Source organism: Anser brachyrhynchus (assembly GCF_964034855.1).
Source record: "Anser brachyrhynchus genome assembly, chromosome: 5".
In the NCBI taxonomy this organism is placed as follows: domain Eukaryota; kingdom Metazoa; phylum Chordata; class Aves; order Anseriformes; family Anatidae; genus Anser; species Anser brachyrhynchus.
In genome coordinates this window covers 12822817-12841282 of record NC_137699.1, presented here as the reverse complement: position 1 = coordinate 12841282, position 18466 = coordinate 12822817, and the positions used below count along the sequence as shown (strand labels likewise).

General features: G+C 33.3%; 1 protein-coding gene across 6 annotated transcripts in view; it reads right to left on the bottom strand.

Annotated features, from left to right (window-relative positions):
- FUT8 (fucosyltransferase 8) overlaps nt 1-18466 on the bottom strand; it is a 179237-nt gene that overhangs the window by 40619 nt on the left and 120152 nt on the right. For all 6 annotated transcript variants that reach the window (XR_013951407.1, XM_080592536.1, XM_080592538.1 and 3 more), the window contains 3 exons: nt 9237-9483; nt 8000-8176; nt 2115-2265 (listed from right to left, as the gene is read on the bottom strand). Coding sequence is in view for 5 of the 6 variants with exons in the window: in XM_080592536.1 (XP_080448662.1) it covers nt 2115-2265; nt 8000-8176; nt 9237-9483 (575 nt within the window). In the remaining variant the exon portion in view is untranslated. The remainder of the gene's footprint in view (nt 1-2114; nt 2266-7999; nt 8177-9236; nt 9484-18466) is intronic.

The window sequence follows — 18466 nt, the reverse complement described above, 5'->3', positions numbered from 1 at the left end:
AAAAAATAAATCCAACAGATCTTAGAAAAGCACAATATAAGAAAATACTGTAGATGGCAATATTTTGGACACACACCAATGCCAGTCCAATGCTGGACTTGTGCATATCCAGCAAAACTGGCGCAAAATGATTTTTGAGGAGTTTGAATTACTAAAGCAGAAATTGCATAGAATAAATGACAGAAATGGTTAGACCCAATTCACTGTTCTAGTTATTGAGAGTTACAGTCTAATACAGGATTTCCTAGGCTTTAGCAGAATTTTCTACATTTCTAGAAAACCAAATATGTCATCCAACAAACGTGTCTACTATTAAATGCAGGGAGATGGAGAATGAGGATGGCACTCAAGGATACTGTGTACCCCAAAGGTACCCTCAACATTGGGTTATAAAACCAGATGACCTCCAGAGGTCCCCATCAACCCTGATCACTTTAACTATACTGATGTAGTTCAGCATATATTCTTCTTTAGAAAAAATCCCATGAGTGACAAATAAATTACAACATATTGTTGATTTGTACCTATATGTTGACATGTTTCTTCTATGTTTATAGACAGTGTTTCATTTAAAAAGTGGAAAACTTTTACTTCAAAACAGCTATCTGAACATATTAATAGCAGAGAATGTTTTAGATTTCTTTTTAAGAAAAGGTTTTATCCAAGAGCACATAATTCTTCTTTCAGAATATGAACTACCTATATACTGAAGCATACAGAGCATTTAAGACATATATAGCCCTGAGTCTTAGTTGACAATCACCTCTTACACTGATATGCATTCAGTGGAGATACTTCACCTAAATCAAACATTTTTATAGAATTGGATGGTTCCTTACAGGATTTTCTTTGTGAGGATTTTTACTTTGGAGCTTATTCATGTCTTGCCCTGAAGTAGCTTATGTCAGTAACCTTCTAAATATGATACAAAAAAGCCATTTTCTTTGCAGGGTGTGGTGAACAGTGAAAAAAAACACCTCCATAAGCGTGACTGAGGGGGGCTTTTCTATTTCTTTTTTGGTTTTACTCTCTTCTTGCCATAGTAACGCAATTAAGAATTTTGGCTGTCAAGATCAATATATTGCTCTATTGAGCGTATCTTAGTATTAATATAATGTTTGTTATCTAATTTTCATTACAGCACAGAAGACAATTTACATTTGAGGCTACAGAAAGTTTTGTTTTGAAGTGATTTTTAATTTTCAATTTTGTGCCCACTTCCACATAATGGTACAATTGTATGCAATCACAATCTATCACCATCTATAGTAGAATGCTTTCCTAACCAGAGTGCTATCCAGGAGCATACATGATGAAGGTAGATTAAAAATGTTCACTCTTTGGTTTCGATGATATTTTGCCATAACTGAAGTAGGTGTACCATTATACCTGACAGAAAATATGCCTTCTCTGGTATTTGGTGTTTTATTTTTGTTGGTTTTTGTTTGCTTTGTTGTGTTTTTTTTAAACTTCAAATAGCTTTTAAAAACATATTTTCATGATATATGAAATTAATATACAGTATGACATCATAAAGAAGATGCCAACAGTGACAATATGATGTAGTTTTCCAATGGACTCCAACTTGCTTCATTGGACCACTCAAGAAAACTTACAGCATATTAATTATCTGCAACAAGAAGTTTCTATAGCTTGCAGTGGTTAGAATTCACATTTACTGTCCTCCCACCAAATTGCTAGAAATGTAATACACACTGAAGAGAAATCAAATGTCTCCTTTCTTCATTCTTTGCCATTCCTGCTATTAACTGAGGCAACAACAGATGTGTTTAAGTTGTAGCAGAGTGCCGTGAACTACAGAAATGGATGGATACAAGTTATATATTGACTTTATGCAAAGTTTAGAAGTGTTAAACATTTTAAAGTATTTTTTACTTCATTCAAATGCCTTATTAAAGCCAGTAATTTCAATTGAAGAGAAGTAATCAACCCGTGCTTACAATCATCTAAATGTTCACATACTATAAAAAGTCTTTAACACTGCCATGAAATTTTCATAAGAGATCACTGAGAACAAGATAACAGAAGCGTGAAGAAAATTAAGATTTAGAACTGGTATATATAACCTATACTGTATTTGTATTGCAGTTTACCTGGGATGAAAATGTACAGACAAGGAAGTCTGCTTGAGACAAAAAGTGGATATCCAGAATAACGCCTCTCAGGGAGTTTTCAGTGTATCGATTATGAAGTCCTGCTGACCAAGATATGGAGTTATCACTGATAAATTCATAATTTGGATACCTGTGAAAATATAATACACTGTTAACAGAAGTGATTTTTTTGTTCTTATTGTTAATAAGTATCGTCACTGCTGCAAGGTTGTTAATCTGTTTTAAGTGAGTCTATGTTTTATGCTCTACTATATTACTGCTGCCTCCGTGCACACCCTCTATTTATCCAGAAAATTAAATATAAATATACTGCAAGTCTGAGATATGAGTCTGCAAAAAAGTGTACAAATATCAGCAAGCATGCGCTGTATTCTGTTAATCATACTAATTTTACACAAAATATACTGAGATAATTTAGCTTTTTCTTCTACTAAATGGAATATAGGACAATCTTTGCTAAACTGCATTTTTTTTTATTAATATACTTTCTATTAGATACTGATTATAACACTGTGCAAGGAAACAGTCACCTCCAAAGGGACATATTAAATAAATGAATCTAAACTAAACTAAAAAGGAAATTGTCTTTCATAGTTATTAAGGCCGTCCGGAGAACAGATTTTATACTTTACTAGTCAAAAGGAAATATAAGAAACGTAAACCTTCATATTAATACAACTTTCTTGAAGTATTAAACAAATTAGTAATACTTTAAGTAAAAATACTTATTTGAAATAATATATATATAATATATACATATAAGGTTTTAAAAAGTAAAATAAGTTTCTAATATTTAACAATGACTTAGAAAGAAATAAAGTCCTTTTTGAAAATACTGAAAAAGAACGGTCTTTCTCAGAATGTTTTCACTCTTTACCGGGGAACTGAAATAAAACTGCGTAAAGTAGTGTGGATTAATTAAATTTTAACTCAGCCAGTCACCAAAAGTAAGTTCTACATGAAAAATTCCAGGTAGATGTAACAAAGATGATAATTACTCTGCTGTTACACAAATTTATTTCAATCATGAAGTGCAAATTGCATGACTAACCTACCAACTACATGTTTCGACTACAGGGCTGATTATGAAAAATTTAAATAAGATGTAGTTTTCAAATTTATCACTTCATAGCAATTATAAAGCAATATATTACATAAGATAGTAAGGTAGCTAATACTACATTTGTAAGAATTAATAGTTATTAAAGTGTCTAATAGAGAAAATCAGAATACAGAACAGGCCCCAGTGCTAGAGCAACCATAACTTAGACTTCTAGGTAGACTTTTCAAAGCCTGATAGAACTGTGCTGAACATTTCTCAGAATAAGGAGGTTTACACACAGAGTTCTTGAAACGTTACCGAAGTTAACACACATTTATACACAACAGTGTAACATGCAGACTCTGGACACACGGTAGACATAATTAGGCATATTTGTACAAGAGGCTGTCATAATCTATTCCATTTTCATGCTCAAACTATGGGAAAACTGTTTTCAAAAATTGAACAGGTAAATGTAGTAGGCCTTTCCACCAAACATTCACTAGCTATGACTATCAAATCAGGAAATTAATTGCAAAAGGCAATCAAAAAGGTTTGTGCAAAGCTTTCATATCTAGGATTAAATAATTTGAGGAGTAATTTGAATTTATCTTTATAGTAACTTTAATAGAATTTTATCTTCCCAAGAGAAATACCTGCTCTAAAAATTAATGTATCTACAGTAAATTTATTTCTTGAACAACCTATTTCTTACTAGCAAGATGTCAGTCCAGTAACTTAACAAATAATGACTTGGAAAAAAAAAAGTATCACATTTGATCCTGTTTAAAAAATATTCATCCGCTGTCTGTTATTCTGTTGTCAGAAGTACAAGCAGGATGCACAAAATAATCCCACCCATAATATAGTTTCCCTCCTAAAATATAGTCTCCCCTCCCTGGAGAAGGACTCCTTTATCAGGTAGCGTAGTGATAGGACAAGGAAAAGTTGTTTTAATCTAAAAGAGGGTAGATACAGATATTAGTAAGAAATTCTTTACTATGACGGTGGTGAGGCAATGATACATATTGCCTATTTAAAATCATAAAATGGTTTGGGTTGGTATATCTGTTCTTCGTATCTAAAAATATCTAATTCTTCTAAAGCTACCTAACAGATTCCTGATAGCTATATACAGTCCAGGCTAGATATTTTTTCTCGTTAAAAAAAAAAAAAAAAAAAAAAAATCAGAGAAGGTTGGGAAAGCCGTTGTTTAAAGACATTCCTTCCTGCAACTACCAGCCTCAGATAACTATACAAATCAACCAGTTTTATCAGAGCATTTCAAGTTCCCATTGGTTTCAGAAGCTGGTCAATTAGTTCTGTAAATATAGCTTACTGCTAAACTATGCAATAGGTGCAAACCAAGAAAAGTCTCAGGGTCCTTTTCTCAAATTGCTAGGACTGAAGATATATCCAGAACAGACAATGCATTTTTTTCCCTCCAAAAAGAGGGTGTGAGCATGTATGCATATGCACGCGTGTAAACAGATGGATAAAAAAGAATGTGTTTGTCCAGGTCTTGCCCTAAAAAGAATTGGAAAATGTACAAGCTGTTGAACAAACAATAAGAACTCTGAAGCACCACTAAATTCTACATACTGGATGTAGTGCAACTTGGTCATGAGGGGAGGGGGCATGGGGTTGCAAGAGCTAGGCTACAGATATTATACAAGGAGAAAAGACATTTAACTTGCTATTTTGGAAGTAAAGCAGCAACAAAACAGAGTGAAAATAAAGCTTTCATAAGAGCCGAAAAGACTCACTGGAGATGGAAATTACTCCAAAAACTGAAAAAACAAATTACAGATGACATTACAGGTAAACAGACAGAAGAGAAGATTTTAATTTGCTGTATTTTAGTGCTTATTTGGATGAGAAGGAGATGTAAACAGTTTCATATATAAACCGGAAAGATATTGAATATTCCTTATTATTTTGTAGGCATGTTCAGCTGCACTATTTCGAACACACTACCTTAAAGAGAGATGCTGTCAATAATAATATAGACTAGAAATACATAGAAAATTAAAAAGTTTGCATTTGAAAACTTTTAGATCAGCCAAAGAACAAGCAATTTACAGCATCCCTAACATACCACTATCCATAAGAAATGCCATGACCTCTGCTTACCAGAGTTATTTAATTCCATAATCATTATGGCTCCTCTCTAATCATGTTCTACATCATGGTGTTTTGCTTTTTTTTTTGTTGGGTGTTTTGGGATTTTTTTTTTTTAAATCAAGACACACACACACAAAAAAACAACACAAAGAAACACTCTACTCCTACAAACCGATATTACTGACTCCACTGTATTTCCTACTTGTACTTGCAGTGGGTAGATATCTGGCTGCAAGTCAGAATATTAATGTTTTCATGACTATCAATACTTTGAAATACTTATCTTAATAGAAAGAAAATGCCTATCCATGTGTATGGTAGCTAAATTTTCATTAAATGCCAACACTGTTTGATGGTTAATCGCTCTCACGTAAAGAGAAGTTCTATTACTTACCAATATTACTGCACCAAATAATAAACACAACTTAAGTTATTGAAGTACAGTGTGACAGTTGTTTTGATCAAAGCAGCATGACTAGAACTTTTTTTTTTTTGGTCAAGCATCAAGTAATTTGTAGCTTTCTTCCCAAGTAAAGGAAAAAAATGGTTCATTATTCCCACAGCTGGACCTTAACCTGAGTTCAGATATCCTTAAATGATGAAGTACCAAATTGGACCCTGCCTTCTATCACAGGAGATTTCAGATGTCTTCTGCTCTATTGCAAACAGCTGTTGCATGCAAGAAACTTGGAAAACTATGTTTTAGTGTAAACCACATCACAATGAAACCTCAGCAAGAATACACACATAAGAAAAATCTTCACAATTCACAGACTCTATGACTTATTAAAAAGAATACAAAAGAAATGCTATACTAATAGGCTGTATCTATTCATATTTCAATAAGAACATGATTTAGAATGTACCTTGAACTACCATAAAAACTGCAATACTTAAAATTCAGAACTGTTTTACTAAGTCACAATTCTACTATTAGGTTTTGTTTTTACAGAGGGCTTGGGACAATATGATTGCATTGGTAGTGCATCTTATTATTATTCACAGAGCTAAACAGTGCTAACAATTTAAAGTTGAACAACAAAAAAATGCATAACTAAGACTCTCAATGCAATATCGAGTTTTGTTATGTTACAAACAGTAATTAAAATTATTTAGGAAAACGTAATTCATTAAATATTACAACCTCAACCTTGTATTGCCTGTCTTCCCATTGTTCAGATATGTATTTTAAATGTTATGCTATCGTAATTGTTTCTGCTGCTGTTCTTGTTTCCACATATACAAAAAAGGAAGGATTAGAATGCCATCATCTGTGGAGTTGTACGTGTTCATTTAATTTTTTCAAAACTCCATTAATTTTAAACAGCCACCTTTTAGAAATGAAAGAAAAATAGAAGTAGCACATCTATAATACACAGGTTTGCAATGCTGTAAATAATTCCTCTATTACAAAATAACATTTTCTGCTTACCTTGTATATGCCATAGAAGATTTGTAATCCAGTATGTTATCTTAAATATTTTTTCCAAGCATGTCTAACAAAATAAAACAGTTCAAAACCTGCCATTTTCAAGTTACCTTAATTTAAAAGAACTTAACTTCCTTGCTTAAAAGAAAAAAAATCACATATTCTTTTGCTCAAGAGACAAAAAGTTTGAAAATAGAAATTGGTGCTATTTAGTAGACAGACAAATAAATAGCACTCAAAAGGAAAACATATTAATCTGTACTCAGTAACAAATACGTTTAAACTCAGTGGATCTGAAGTTCATCCTAGTTTCCACAGTCAGAGCAGTAAGCATTTGTGAAATTGTTTATATGCCATGAACACCTCAAGGAATATAATTCTTCCATATGCATCTGCTTTCTTTTACTAAACAGTAGGTTTTACCATCTCAGTAACACCTGGAAAAATATGCAACTTAACAATAAGTTTGTACAGGAAAATATAGGCCATGTTTGGATGCATAGTATACATTTCCAGGTTTAAAGAGTTAAATTTGCTACAATAGACAGGGATGTCATATAGCTAGGACAAGTTGTTACAGCCATGTTCTAAAGAGATAGAAGAGAACAGAAAACAAAAAAGGGACCAAGACACCCACATACATTTAAGGACAAACTTTACATTTATTCAATGGGTACTGTGAAAAAAACATGTCTAATAATTAGTGAATATAGAAACCTTTCCAAAGAGTTTTGAGGAGTTTTTCAACTAACTTTTAAAAATTTGTTTGGCAACTAGAATCATGGAATAACCTGAGTTAGAAACGAACCACAGGGATGATTGAGTCCAACTCACAGACCAACTGTTCACAGAAAGGTATTGTTTGGACAGATGAAACTTCTTAATACATTAACTAGTTTGTAACATTATTCCAAAACAGCTTCTTTTTAATACGTATGTTCTAATAGAAGTTTGATGTGTTTATTATTTATATTAATACATTAAAATTGTATTTTACTTCCCTTTTAGACCATTGGGTTGTTTTTAGATAGTCATTCTAGGTGAAGTCTAGAATTAAGCTTTAAATTTAAACATACTTGGGAAAAAAATCATCCAAAAAAGAATTTCTAAGAGAAAAATCAGAAACTCTGGAAGCTGAAATGCAATCTTAACTGTATAAATGACAGGAAAAATAATGATACCAAGATCTGTGCCGACAATAGACAGAAACTGTAAACTGTAATTGTAACCAGAAGGAATAACCTGTAATATATACATAATTCATCTTACTTGGATTTGGCCTCTTGCAACAATGAAGGGTCATCTGTAGCTAAATACACTCTTTTTTTATCAACATGCATTCTGCGAGCAAGAAGTTCAAACCGCTCTTCAACATGCACCATATATTCTTCAATGGGATGAAATGCTGCTTCTGTTCCTACTTTGTCTGTCCTTCGAACATGAACACTGGGAAAGAGCAGAAATTAGGCATTAACAACTGCAAAATCTGAAACATATCTGAAAATTTTTAACATGAAGTTCACTGTCAGCCACCTCTTGGAAGCAACATAATTATCTTGTAAAGAAGGCAAAGGATAACTGAAAGAAAGGAATGAAGAAGACTTAATTAAAACATACAGGGTGTAGTCAGATAAAAATTGTTCAATACAGGTAACAATCAAAATTGGAATGTTTGTGTCATGGGTATATTGGGACACTGACTACAAGGCAAGGATTGAATGAAGGTAGTTAAAACGTCTTCCTCATATGCATGAGACCTAAAAAGTCTTCAAGATCTGCCAGTAGCCTACCAGGTCTATGGTCAAACACAAGTAGAAGAACTAACACTTGGATAGAACTCCTACAAAAAAAAAAAAAAAAAATTGAAGGAAAAATATGATAAAGTAAGCATTAGCAAAATTTTTCACGCTACATGACAGTAAACTCTCTCTTCCATAAGCTGTTCTTTATTGACCATAGGTGCTTTCCTGCTCCCCACATCATCTCCTACAGTCCTTTCCAATCCAAAGCTGCTGCTAACAACACTTAAAACACTATCAAGAAAGGCAAATACCACGTTCAGTTGCAGCCGACAATAAAATTAGTTGTGTATGGTGGCATGTAAAATGTAGGCTTAGCCTTTTTCCCTGAACTATAAAAACTACGGTCACTTGAAAAGAAGACACAGATGAAAAAGCGTCTACAATACAAACTGTAAGGCAACTCCATGAATGAAATTCTGTATTACATTTCTAAATATCAAAGGATGCTTAAACAAACCTTCTATTGAGTCTCCTTTTATACACCGCTTTCCAACTACAGGTCTAGAAGTACGCTTTCAAGAAATACTTGTGATCAATTTATATTACACACAGTTAAGAAACAATTACTTCATCTAGAAAGCACCCTCTGTCCCCTCAAAACACTTGAGGCTCTTGGACAACCATCACTAAACAATTCCTTATGAACAGGAATAACTATATACACATATCAAAACACAGGCAATTGAACAGAAAATAATACCCACCCAATTACTGGATGTTTGAAACCAAGTTTCCTTGTAGCTTCCTCTATTTCTTTTTCTAACCAAGGCTGTGGACGAATCAAGTATTTGACAAACTGTGAGACCCACCACACTGCCGGATCCCCATGTACACGAATTAGCCTATCAGCCAGGTCTTCAGGGATAGCCAATGGTAAATAAGGTGGCCGTGGGTGCAAGCTGTCAACAATGGGAAGTTCCACCACCTGAACATCCTTATCATTAGCCTCACCTGTTTTAAAATACATACAAGGATGAGTCATTTAGTTTACTTCATTAATAAGCTCTACTATTGACTTGTAACATCCCAACCATATCAGTTAAACAGTAGCTTCAGCTTCAAAAAGACTACAAAACCCTTTCTCTACTTTTTCAAAAACAACATTAGAAGAAACACAGTTTCAGACTAGAGTTATGTATAAACTGTATCTAGCAATCTATCCCAATAGAACAGTGTTGAAGGTCTTTCGATTCTTAGCAGCTGGAAATAAATAAAATATAAGTAGCACTCCTGTTCATATATTCATACTTTTTGTTTCATATATACATGACTACAGCATTACTGCGTGCTAAGGCTTACTTGGAGGTAACTTGTTATTTAAAATGCTTAAATTCAGTTTCAGGGGGAAAACAACAACAACAACAAAATACCTTTAGCATAAGAAACTGTTTAAAAAAATAACAACTATATAGCACTGCTCTTTTTTTATATGAGTATTTTTTGTTTACCTTCAACTTTTTGAATACATTTTAACATAGCAAATCTCAGCATTTCAGATGTCATTAGAAGCACTGAATTAGCTATTCTACTGACAGAGAGACAATTCTTGTCTTGAAGAACTTAAACTATGAGTGTAAGTAGCAAACTACATAGATCAAGGAAAATATCCAAGCACTATAAAAGTATGTGATTTACTTAAAGATAAGAATTTGTTATCTTTAAAATACCAACTAAAACAGAACATACAGACATTTTAGATGGGACTTTCATTCAAGGCTAGATTGTCCTTAAACATTTTTAAATTAGTTTTTACAAATTACTCCAACGTAAGTATCTACATAACTGATAATTCAAAGGCATTTTCATACACTGAAATAAATAATGTCAATAAATGGCAACATAATATAAAGCATTACATTTTTGAAACATTGAATGTTTCAGATAAAACTTCTCCTCAGTTCATTTCATCTAAAAGAATATTTTCATTTCTTGCAGTGGTTCCTGGCAAAGATGGTTCGTTCTCTGCTTAAGTGCTTACCATCCAGGAAAGAAAACTGTTTTACATATAAGCAAATCAAACTCACTTAACTGCAGATGACCAAGTAAACCTATTGGCTGACAAAATCAATTCAGTGCAAAGATAATGAGTCTCATTATTTTAAGAACAGTTAGATATCACTAAGGTTACAAAACTTTTGTATGCACTAAAAGTCATTCCAGTATATTTGTGACAAAGTCCCAGAAATAAGACAATTGCATGATTAAGTCATACATTTTCTGGACATTACACTAATACAAGAGGGCTTACCAAAACTAGTCAAGATTCAGCAGTAATTCTCTGAGAAACACTTATTTAAATAAGGGCCTTATTTGTAATGTTTAGGTATACTTGCAATTAAGTTTTAATAGATTTGGAAAATTTGTCTTCATAAATGTTAATAAAACATCACTGTGCTGCATGACACCACTATGAAGGCATCTTTTAGAATAATTTCCCACAGAATACGTACTGCAGGTATGGATGATACTTCTTAATTCAAGAAGGCAATTCATATTTTTAATATGTGTTATATCACGCTTACAGGAAAACATTTAGTAAAAATATTGACCATTTGAGTTTGCTTATAATTAGATAGATGATAGTTCAGCGGTACATCTTCAGAAAGCTGCAATAAATAAATATAGCCTGAAGCCATGGAAGTGCTAAATCTGGTGCTTCTGCAGCATTCTAAACAAAACTTTCAGTGTTTGTAGGAAGATCCCTAATAGGCAAGATTATTATAAATCTAGAGCTCGCCTTACCCTATCTTCAACATTAATGATATAGTAAATAAACAAAACGCGGATTAATAGGTAAGCATATACATTAAAAACCATTCAGAAGCCTTGTTGATTGATACAAATTGTAGCTGTTCTGAAGACTTAAGTTGGATTAAAATGGTCTACTTAAACAAAGATTTCACTAGTTTTAGATATGCATTCTCTAAATCTTAAAATGTTCATTCTTCTACTTGCAAGTTGAAATCAGTTAAATAATGCATCATGCCATAAAAGGTAATAATCTGTCTTTTTCTCATGTTGATAGTTCAAATCACAGAATCATGTCAATCACAGGCCAATCCGGTCCAATTTCCTGCTCAGTTCAAGACCAACTTTGACATTTGATCACAGAATCATAGAATTACTTAGGTTGGAAGACACCTCTGGAGTTGTTAATAGGTCACCTACATTTCAGTAGTCTTTCTAGCTACTTTTTACGATGTGATTCATTTTGCTTTTATAGCTGCCAAAATTTTCCCCTATAATGCTAATTATAGCTTATCTAATTTTCATGTGATTCAAGGTGCTATTTCTCAGTTTGTATTTACCCACATAATTGTCCTCCAAATTTCTGTGACTTAATCAATTTTTCCTTTCCTGGATAACCAAAAGATCACGTCTTTGTAATAATCACAAAGTACTACAATATTTATATTACTCTTATCATAACATAATACTCTGGAGGAAAACTGAGGACTTTGAGGTTGTGGAGTCTTCTTCTCTGGAGATATTCAAACCCCGCCCAGATAAGATCCTATGCAACGTGCTCTAGGTGATCCGCTTGGCAGGGGTGTTGGACTTGATGATCTTGAAAGGTCCCTTCCAACCTCAGCCATTCTGTGATTCTGACTTGTAAAGAAACTGGATTTTATTTAAAGAACCCATGCCAGTTGAACCATCTAGTTCTTCTTCACCATTTTTTCATATGTTGACAACAGATCAGTAATACACAGTTTCAGCTTGCAGGGGTCCCACTGATTACTTTTTAAATACTGAAATCCACTGTGTTTGTTATATGAAGCATAACATTTCACCACAATGTCCCAACGTGCCTTAATTGCTTACTTTATAGCTCACAGGACTTTTTGTGATTTGACATAAACTTACTGCCTGTATGCTTTTCAGATTTAGTATTAGTATTCCTAACCTAAATCCCATTTAGATCCTTTTGTATATTTGTGTATTTTATACCAATTTCTTTGAAGACTAAAAAATGTTGGTTTGGCTCAAAATTTGTCATACATTCCGACTTGCTTCCATCTGAATACCGGCTCAGAGCTGTATTTGGATGGACGTTTTTGTTGGGTGTAAATTACTTTCCATTGGAAAATGTTGTTCTTATTCCAAGTAACAATCAATACTATTGGTTAACAGAAAAGACTGTTTGAGCACTTTATACATTCTCTCATTATCTCAAAATTCATCATCTACTTCCACAGTAGTCTTTCAAGAAGCAGCACTTAAAAGGATGCTATGAACATTGTGCTAAGGACATTTATGTTGTTTAAATGAGAATTTCAATTTAATTTGAGTTTGTGTTGCTAGAATCAAAACCAACCAAACTCTGATAAAAATGGAATAGCTTCATTGCTTTTCTGTTTTTATAATAAAGATTTCTTTGAGGTGATATCAACTTGCATAGGACTCTAATCACAGCTCTTCTTAAGTAGCAACCTGAAAGACCTGCTGCCAGTTTGAATCCTCACTCTGAGGGAGCAATTCTAAATTCAATCATATAAGAGGTGTCAGAGTGCTAGGAATGCTGTTCAGATTAGCATAAGATAATATGGTGAGAGGGACTGTGCTGAATTCTCACAAGGCTCCTCATTGTCTTACAGGCTACTGCAAAGACAGCAGGTTCATGGTTCATCAACTTCAATGATATTTTAACGTTTTTTGTTGCAAAGCAGACAAAAACATATCTAATAGAAACTACGCAATGTTCTGGTGTGTTCTGCTATTTCTGAATCATCAACTAGTTCAGAAGAAAGGAAAAGTATTTTCTTCTTCTTTTATTTGTTCTGAGCTGCACACTACATCTCCTATAACTCTCTTTCGGACATTTCCAAACATTATTATGAGAGTCACCGATTAAGAACTTTATGCCGTGTTTGAATTATAAAGTGGAATTAAAATGAGATAACGAATCCTATTTTGTCATAGTACAAGTTGTATTTTTATTTGCTTTATTTCTAAGATTTTGCATTGTACATTTTTAATAAGAAGTTTTTGAAATTGGATTCCACTTACCATTTTATTAAATTATTCTTTATCTAACCAAACATTTCTAAGCATGCAGGTCTTGAATAAATTTGGTGCAATTCAGTTTTAAAGAAACTGAAAATACAGGCTTTTTTTTTTTGCAGGATTTATATGCCATATGGGTAGTGTTGTGCTATTTGTCATCCCAAGTAGCTGATTCTTGATAGCTTCAATAGGGAATAAACCCAAATGCTTTCAAATATACCAACATATGTTTTATTACTTTTTTCAACCCAGAACTTGCAAGGCTTTTCCTGCATGCTTTCCTCTCCTCTCCTCTCTTTGCACAACTCCTGCAACTACCCGCAGGGGCTCCGATGTCTCGTACCAATCTCTGTACCACTTGCCTGTTGAAAAGTGACATTTGTGATCAGTCTGTCACTGCTTCTTACTTGCTTGTTGGTCTGAATATTGGCTTCTGTGGCTGCATGCACATACCCAGGCTACCTATTTTGAAGACCCTTAATGGATCTTAACAAAACCTATTGCTTTCTGTCAAATTTAGCTAAAATTGGTCCAATATTCAGAAGTCGTAGGAAGTTAGAAGAAGAAAGTAGCAAATAGGAAGGTACAGCATGATGACAAAACATTTGCTCTCTCAGGAAACAGCTAAAAAAATTCTCTGCCAAGGATACTAGTTTATCAGTCTTAACAAAAGGAAAATCTTTGCTGGTTGACTAATTTCTGCTCCAGCAAAGTACTAACTTCCAGAGCTCTTAAACTACCAGTATGTCTTGTAACATAAGTTCCATTCATTGACTTTCAATAGTATTTATTTTCCCATGTCATTTTGGTTCTTTGAAAATCCCACATATAACCAAAAATGCAACATAAGCAGTGATCTTACTGTCCTAATAACTAACAAGATTTTGCTGTATGTTGTCTCTCTTGGACCTAATGAAAACATGAACTGGGCATGTCCATTTCTGCCTCCAAAATAGCAAGCAAAACTACAGCAGCAGTACCTACTAATTGCCTTTAGGGCCTCCATTCCCATACGCTCAGATGGACTATGTTATGAGGAACTATATTTTCAAATCACTCTTATCACTTACATATTAGAAGCTGTTTTGGCCATCGCCATGTCACTTTGAGAGAATACGATAAGGTAACGATTTTCCCTTCCACACTTGTTTAGATACCCAGCATGCCAACTGAAAAGTTTACAGATGAAGACTGTGATTCCACAAATTGACTTCAAATATCAGTGAGTTAAGGTATTTTCAGTGGACAATCAAACTAAGTAGAACCCAAGAAGCTTAAGAGTAATTTATTTTCCCTTTATCTTTATATATTCAAAATGCTTTTGAACCATGTCCCATTTCTTCTAAACAGCCTATATGAAAATGGTACCTATCCAAGAAGAGTTCAAGCTCACTGACTACTGGAAAATGTGACAAAAAATACATTTGCAAAGGCAAATATATATTTACAATGCAAAGGTTGTTTTGACGTGTTATACAGGTTTATTCATTCACCCAAACAGTTGACAGAGCTGACAATTTAAAGGTAAGATCTTACACAGGGATAGCTGAAATGACTTAGAAAAACATATAGAAAAGATCTCTACAGAAATATTGACAAAAACTGATTTCAGATTTAATTTGAAGTAATTCCACTGAAGACGATTGAGTCTAATGTTAATTACTATATAACCAAAGGTACTTCCAAATACTTTCTTTGCATATTAGGTTGTCTTTTCTGGAATAGATGATAAACAGCTTTCTTTTCTAATAATCTTTTAACAGCTGCAGGGACTTATCTGCAGGGACTGATCTCTGTCATGCATATGCTAACTGGACGTGCATACAAGTCTGTAACATTTTTAGGTAGGCAAAAAAACAAAACAACCTATATTTTAGGGGACCTGTAAGTTCTCAACAGGTCATGAAAATGGGGTTTAATATCTGGAGTTGGCTGCCCAGGCATCTAGCGGCTAAGTGCTCCCTATTTAGAAAAGACATTTGTTGCCTTTTTGAGCTAATGGTTTATAACTTCAGCCTACAATCTTGTTTTGTCCTACATTTAAACACTTGGAACACTCCCTAAGAGCATATCTTCCAATGAATTAGTAAAAATGCCTTCATGTGCAAGTCCAGATGGAACATAACCCTCAAGGTGCACATAGACAAAAAGATGTTTTAGTTGATCATAAATAAAACAGTAGAGAATAAAACTGCTATAGTGTTGGAAATTCATAGCAGTGAGGCACACTTCACCTCAACAGAGTAGCTGAAAGAAACTGATAGAAATGGGGACACATTCTACTTCCATAGTGTGCTAACGTAAAAGGGAGGAAAATAAAGAGGGTAATTCTGTAATAATGGAAAAGGAAATTTCTCTGGTCTTCAGTCATAAAGTGTATGGCTATTTTCAAGTGGTCTGAAGACAGAATTTTGCATTTCCCAAAAAAAGTAAGGGAAAAATGTAATGGAAGAATCAATAACAAGGAATATAACTCCCATTTAAGTACATTTTTCTCCACAACTACTATAGTAACAAAGTATCATTAATTTGCACACTACTAGAAGCTTTTATAAAAAAATGATACTGCTTCTTAGAGCAGTTAAGGGCACTTGCAAAGAAAATAACTATGTTTTTGAGATTTGTCTTGGGATTTATGCAATAGTAGATAAAGGAAAATAGGTTCTAATGATTTCTTTTCAAAACATGTTAGATGGTATCCAGTAGATATTTAATACCAAAATGATGAGATTCTAATAAAGCTGTGTTTTTTGTTTTTTGTTTTGTTTTTTTTTTTCCCTAGGAATATTAAATGAATACTGTTTCACATGAAATGTTAACAAAATAATGTACTTGCTATGTAGGTAGAAGATCAATGCACCTTTTTCACTTGAAATGATTTCTCTTGAATGATTTTCTCTTGGAGAAGTGGCCAGTCACTTCTGATCCTTTTTTGCTCTTATTTAGTTGTCGTACCTACAGCTAAACTTCCCCTGTATCTAAAAAATGTTGACAAGTAGTATACCAAAAAAACAAGCCATATAAGCCAAATATCTTAAACAGGGCAGGGGTTTTAAGGTCAGAGTAATCCTAATTGCAAAGTAGTGCCTAAAAATGTGTTGGAAAACTATCCTCAGTCTGAAAAGTTTTCCTAGACTGACAAAATAGCAAACGAAGAACCACACAAAGTGAATTTTAACCTAAAAAAATAATGTTGAATAATGACTAAAGACTGCAGCAATAAAGATGGCTGGGGCTTAAAAATATCACATAGTGAAGTGTTGCTACTGTAGTACAGGTTGCAACAACTGAAGAGAGTATCTATACTAATATTTAATTTTAAAAAACATCTTTTTATCTTTTCTTCCTTAAAGAATGTATTTCATTCTTGATATTCTTACTGTGTTCATATCTAAAAAAACTGACACTAACAACATTCACTGCTATATCATCTTCCCAGCAGAGGTAAGAAATTCATACGCCAGAAGCAGCTTGATACGCATTCTTCAGTTTTTAGTGTCTTGTTCATCTTTGAAGTGCCCTGACATTTTTTTAACAGAAGGGAACATATATATATATTTACTGTTGACAATAAATACATAATAGAATAACATTTAAAGGACAAATGGAGTAACACTGAATTAATTATGACTTGCTTAAGGAGATAACTAATACCTATATGTTGATACTCAAACCATTTAAGCTTATGAGACATCATGCAGGCATTTTCTGACTGTGGCACTTCCACTCCTTTTGCCTGGAGACCCTTCAAAGCGAAAGTCCATCTAAATATTTCTGTTTTGTTCTTACTCTCAGTTCTCTGAACAGAACGATGCTGTTCTTTTTCAAAAACTGTTTCTATATATAACTACTTGATCCTACTTCCACTCCAGGCATAAAAATCACTTTTGTGAGTATCTTCATTTCTCTGCAATGTTTGCAATGAATGTCAATCTACTAAACAGCAGGATGGGACTACAACCATCAATAATGTTGCCATATACTATATTTAAAAATTAAGCCAAGTTAAATGTTTTCATGTTGATTTCACTAGGTATAGAATTACTCACCCTACTAATATTTTCAGCTGTGTCTATCTGAATGGTCTCAATTTTGATTGCAAGATTTTGAAGTCTATTTTACTATCTGCCTGGAAAATAGGCTGGAAAATCTGCCTGACAACAAGGCTTTTAGGAGCTTCTGTAACAGAAACAATAATAAAGACACCAATTTCCAATTTTCAGACAATAACCTATCTTAAATAAATTTAGTTTCTTTACACTTTTTTTTTTTACCATCCCCCATCAAACCAAAAAAAAAGAAAAATAGCATGGGTATTACAGTAATATCCTTTAGATGAAATATATATTTAGATAAAATTTAAACATTTGTTATTGCTGTTGTTTTCTTTTGTTTTTGACAGACATTTTCATATCAAGCGAAAGATTATAACAAGAACTTACAAATAATTTATAAAACATAATGTACTTTTGGGCTTCAGTTTAACTTATTTTAGGGCTAACAGGAAGCCTTGACTCTTTACTTCTGCGGCAATGAACAGGTGATCTATATAAGTAAACCCTTCATAAAGAAGGACAAAGGGGAAAAAATATCCTCCAATATATTTACCAGGGGCATTTTTTACTACAAATGGATATTGGAGCAGAGTTCCATTATATTACCAGTTATTTTCTCAATGATTTTCTTAACAATGTCCTGAAGATCATTTGTTTATGCTTGTTTTACATCAGAAGAACTTACAGAAACTGCTGGATGAAAATAAAAGTTAATGAGAAGAATTGGTTCTTAGCAGGAAAAAAAAGAAATACTCATGTTTCATAACTAGATCACAATTACTTTTTTAAATTAATGGAAAGCTACAAAAAGCCCAGTGTTCAGTTTCTCTGACATCCTGAAATCATCAAGTTATGTTTTGTAATTGATGCAC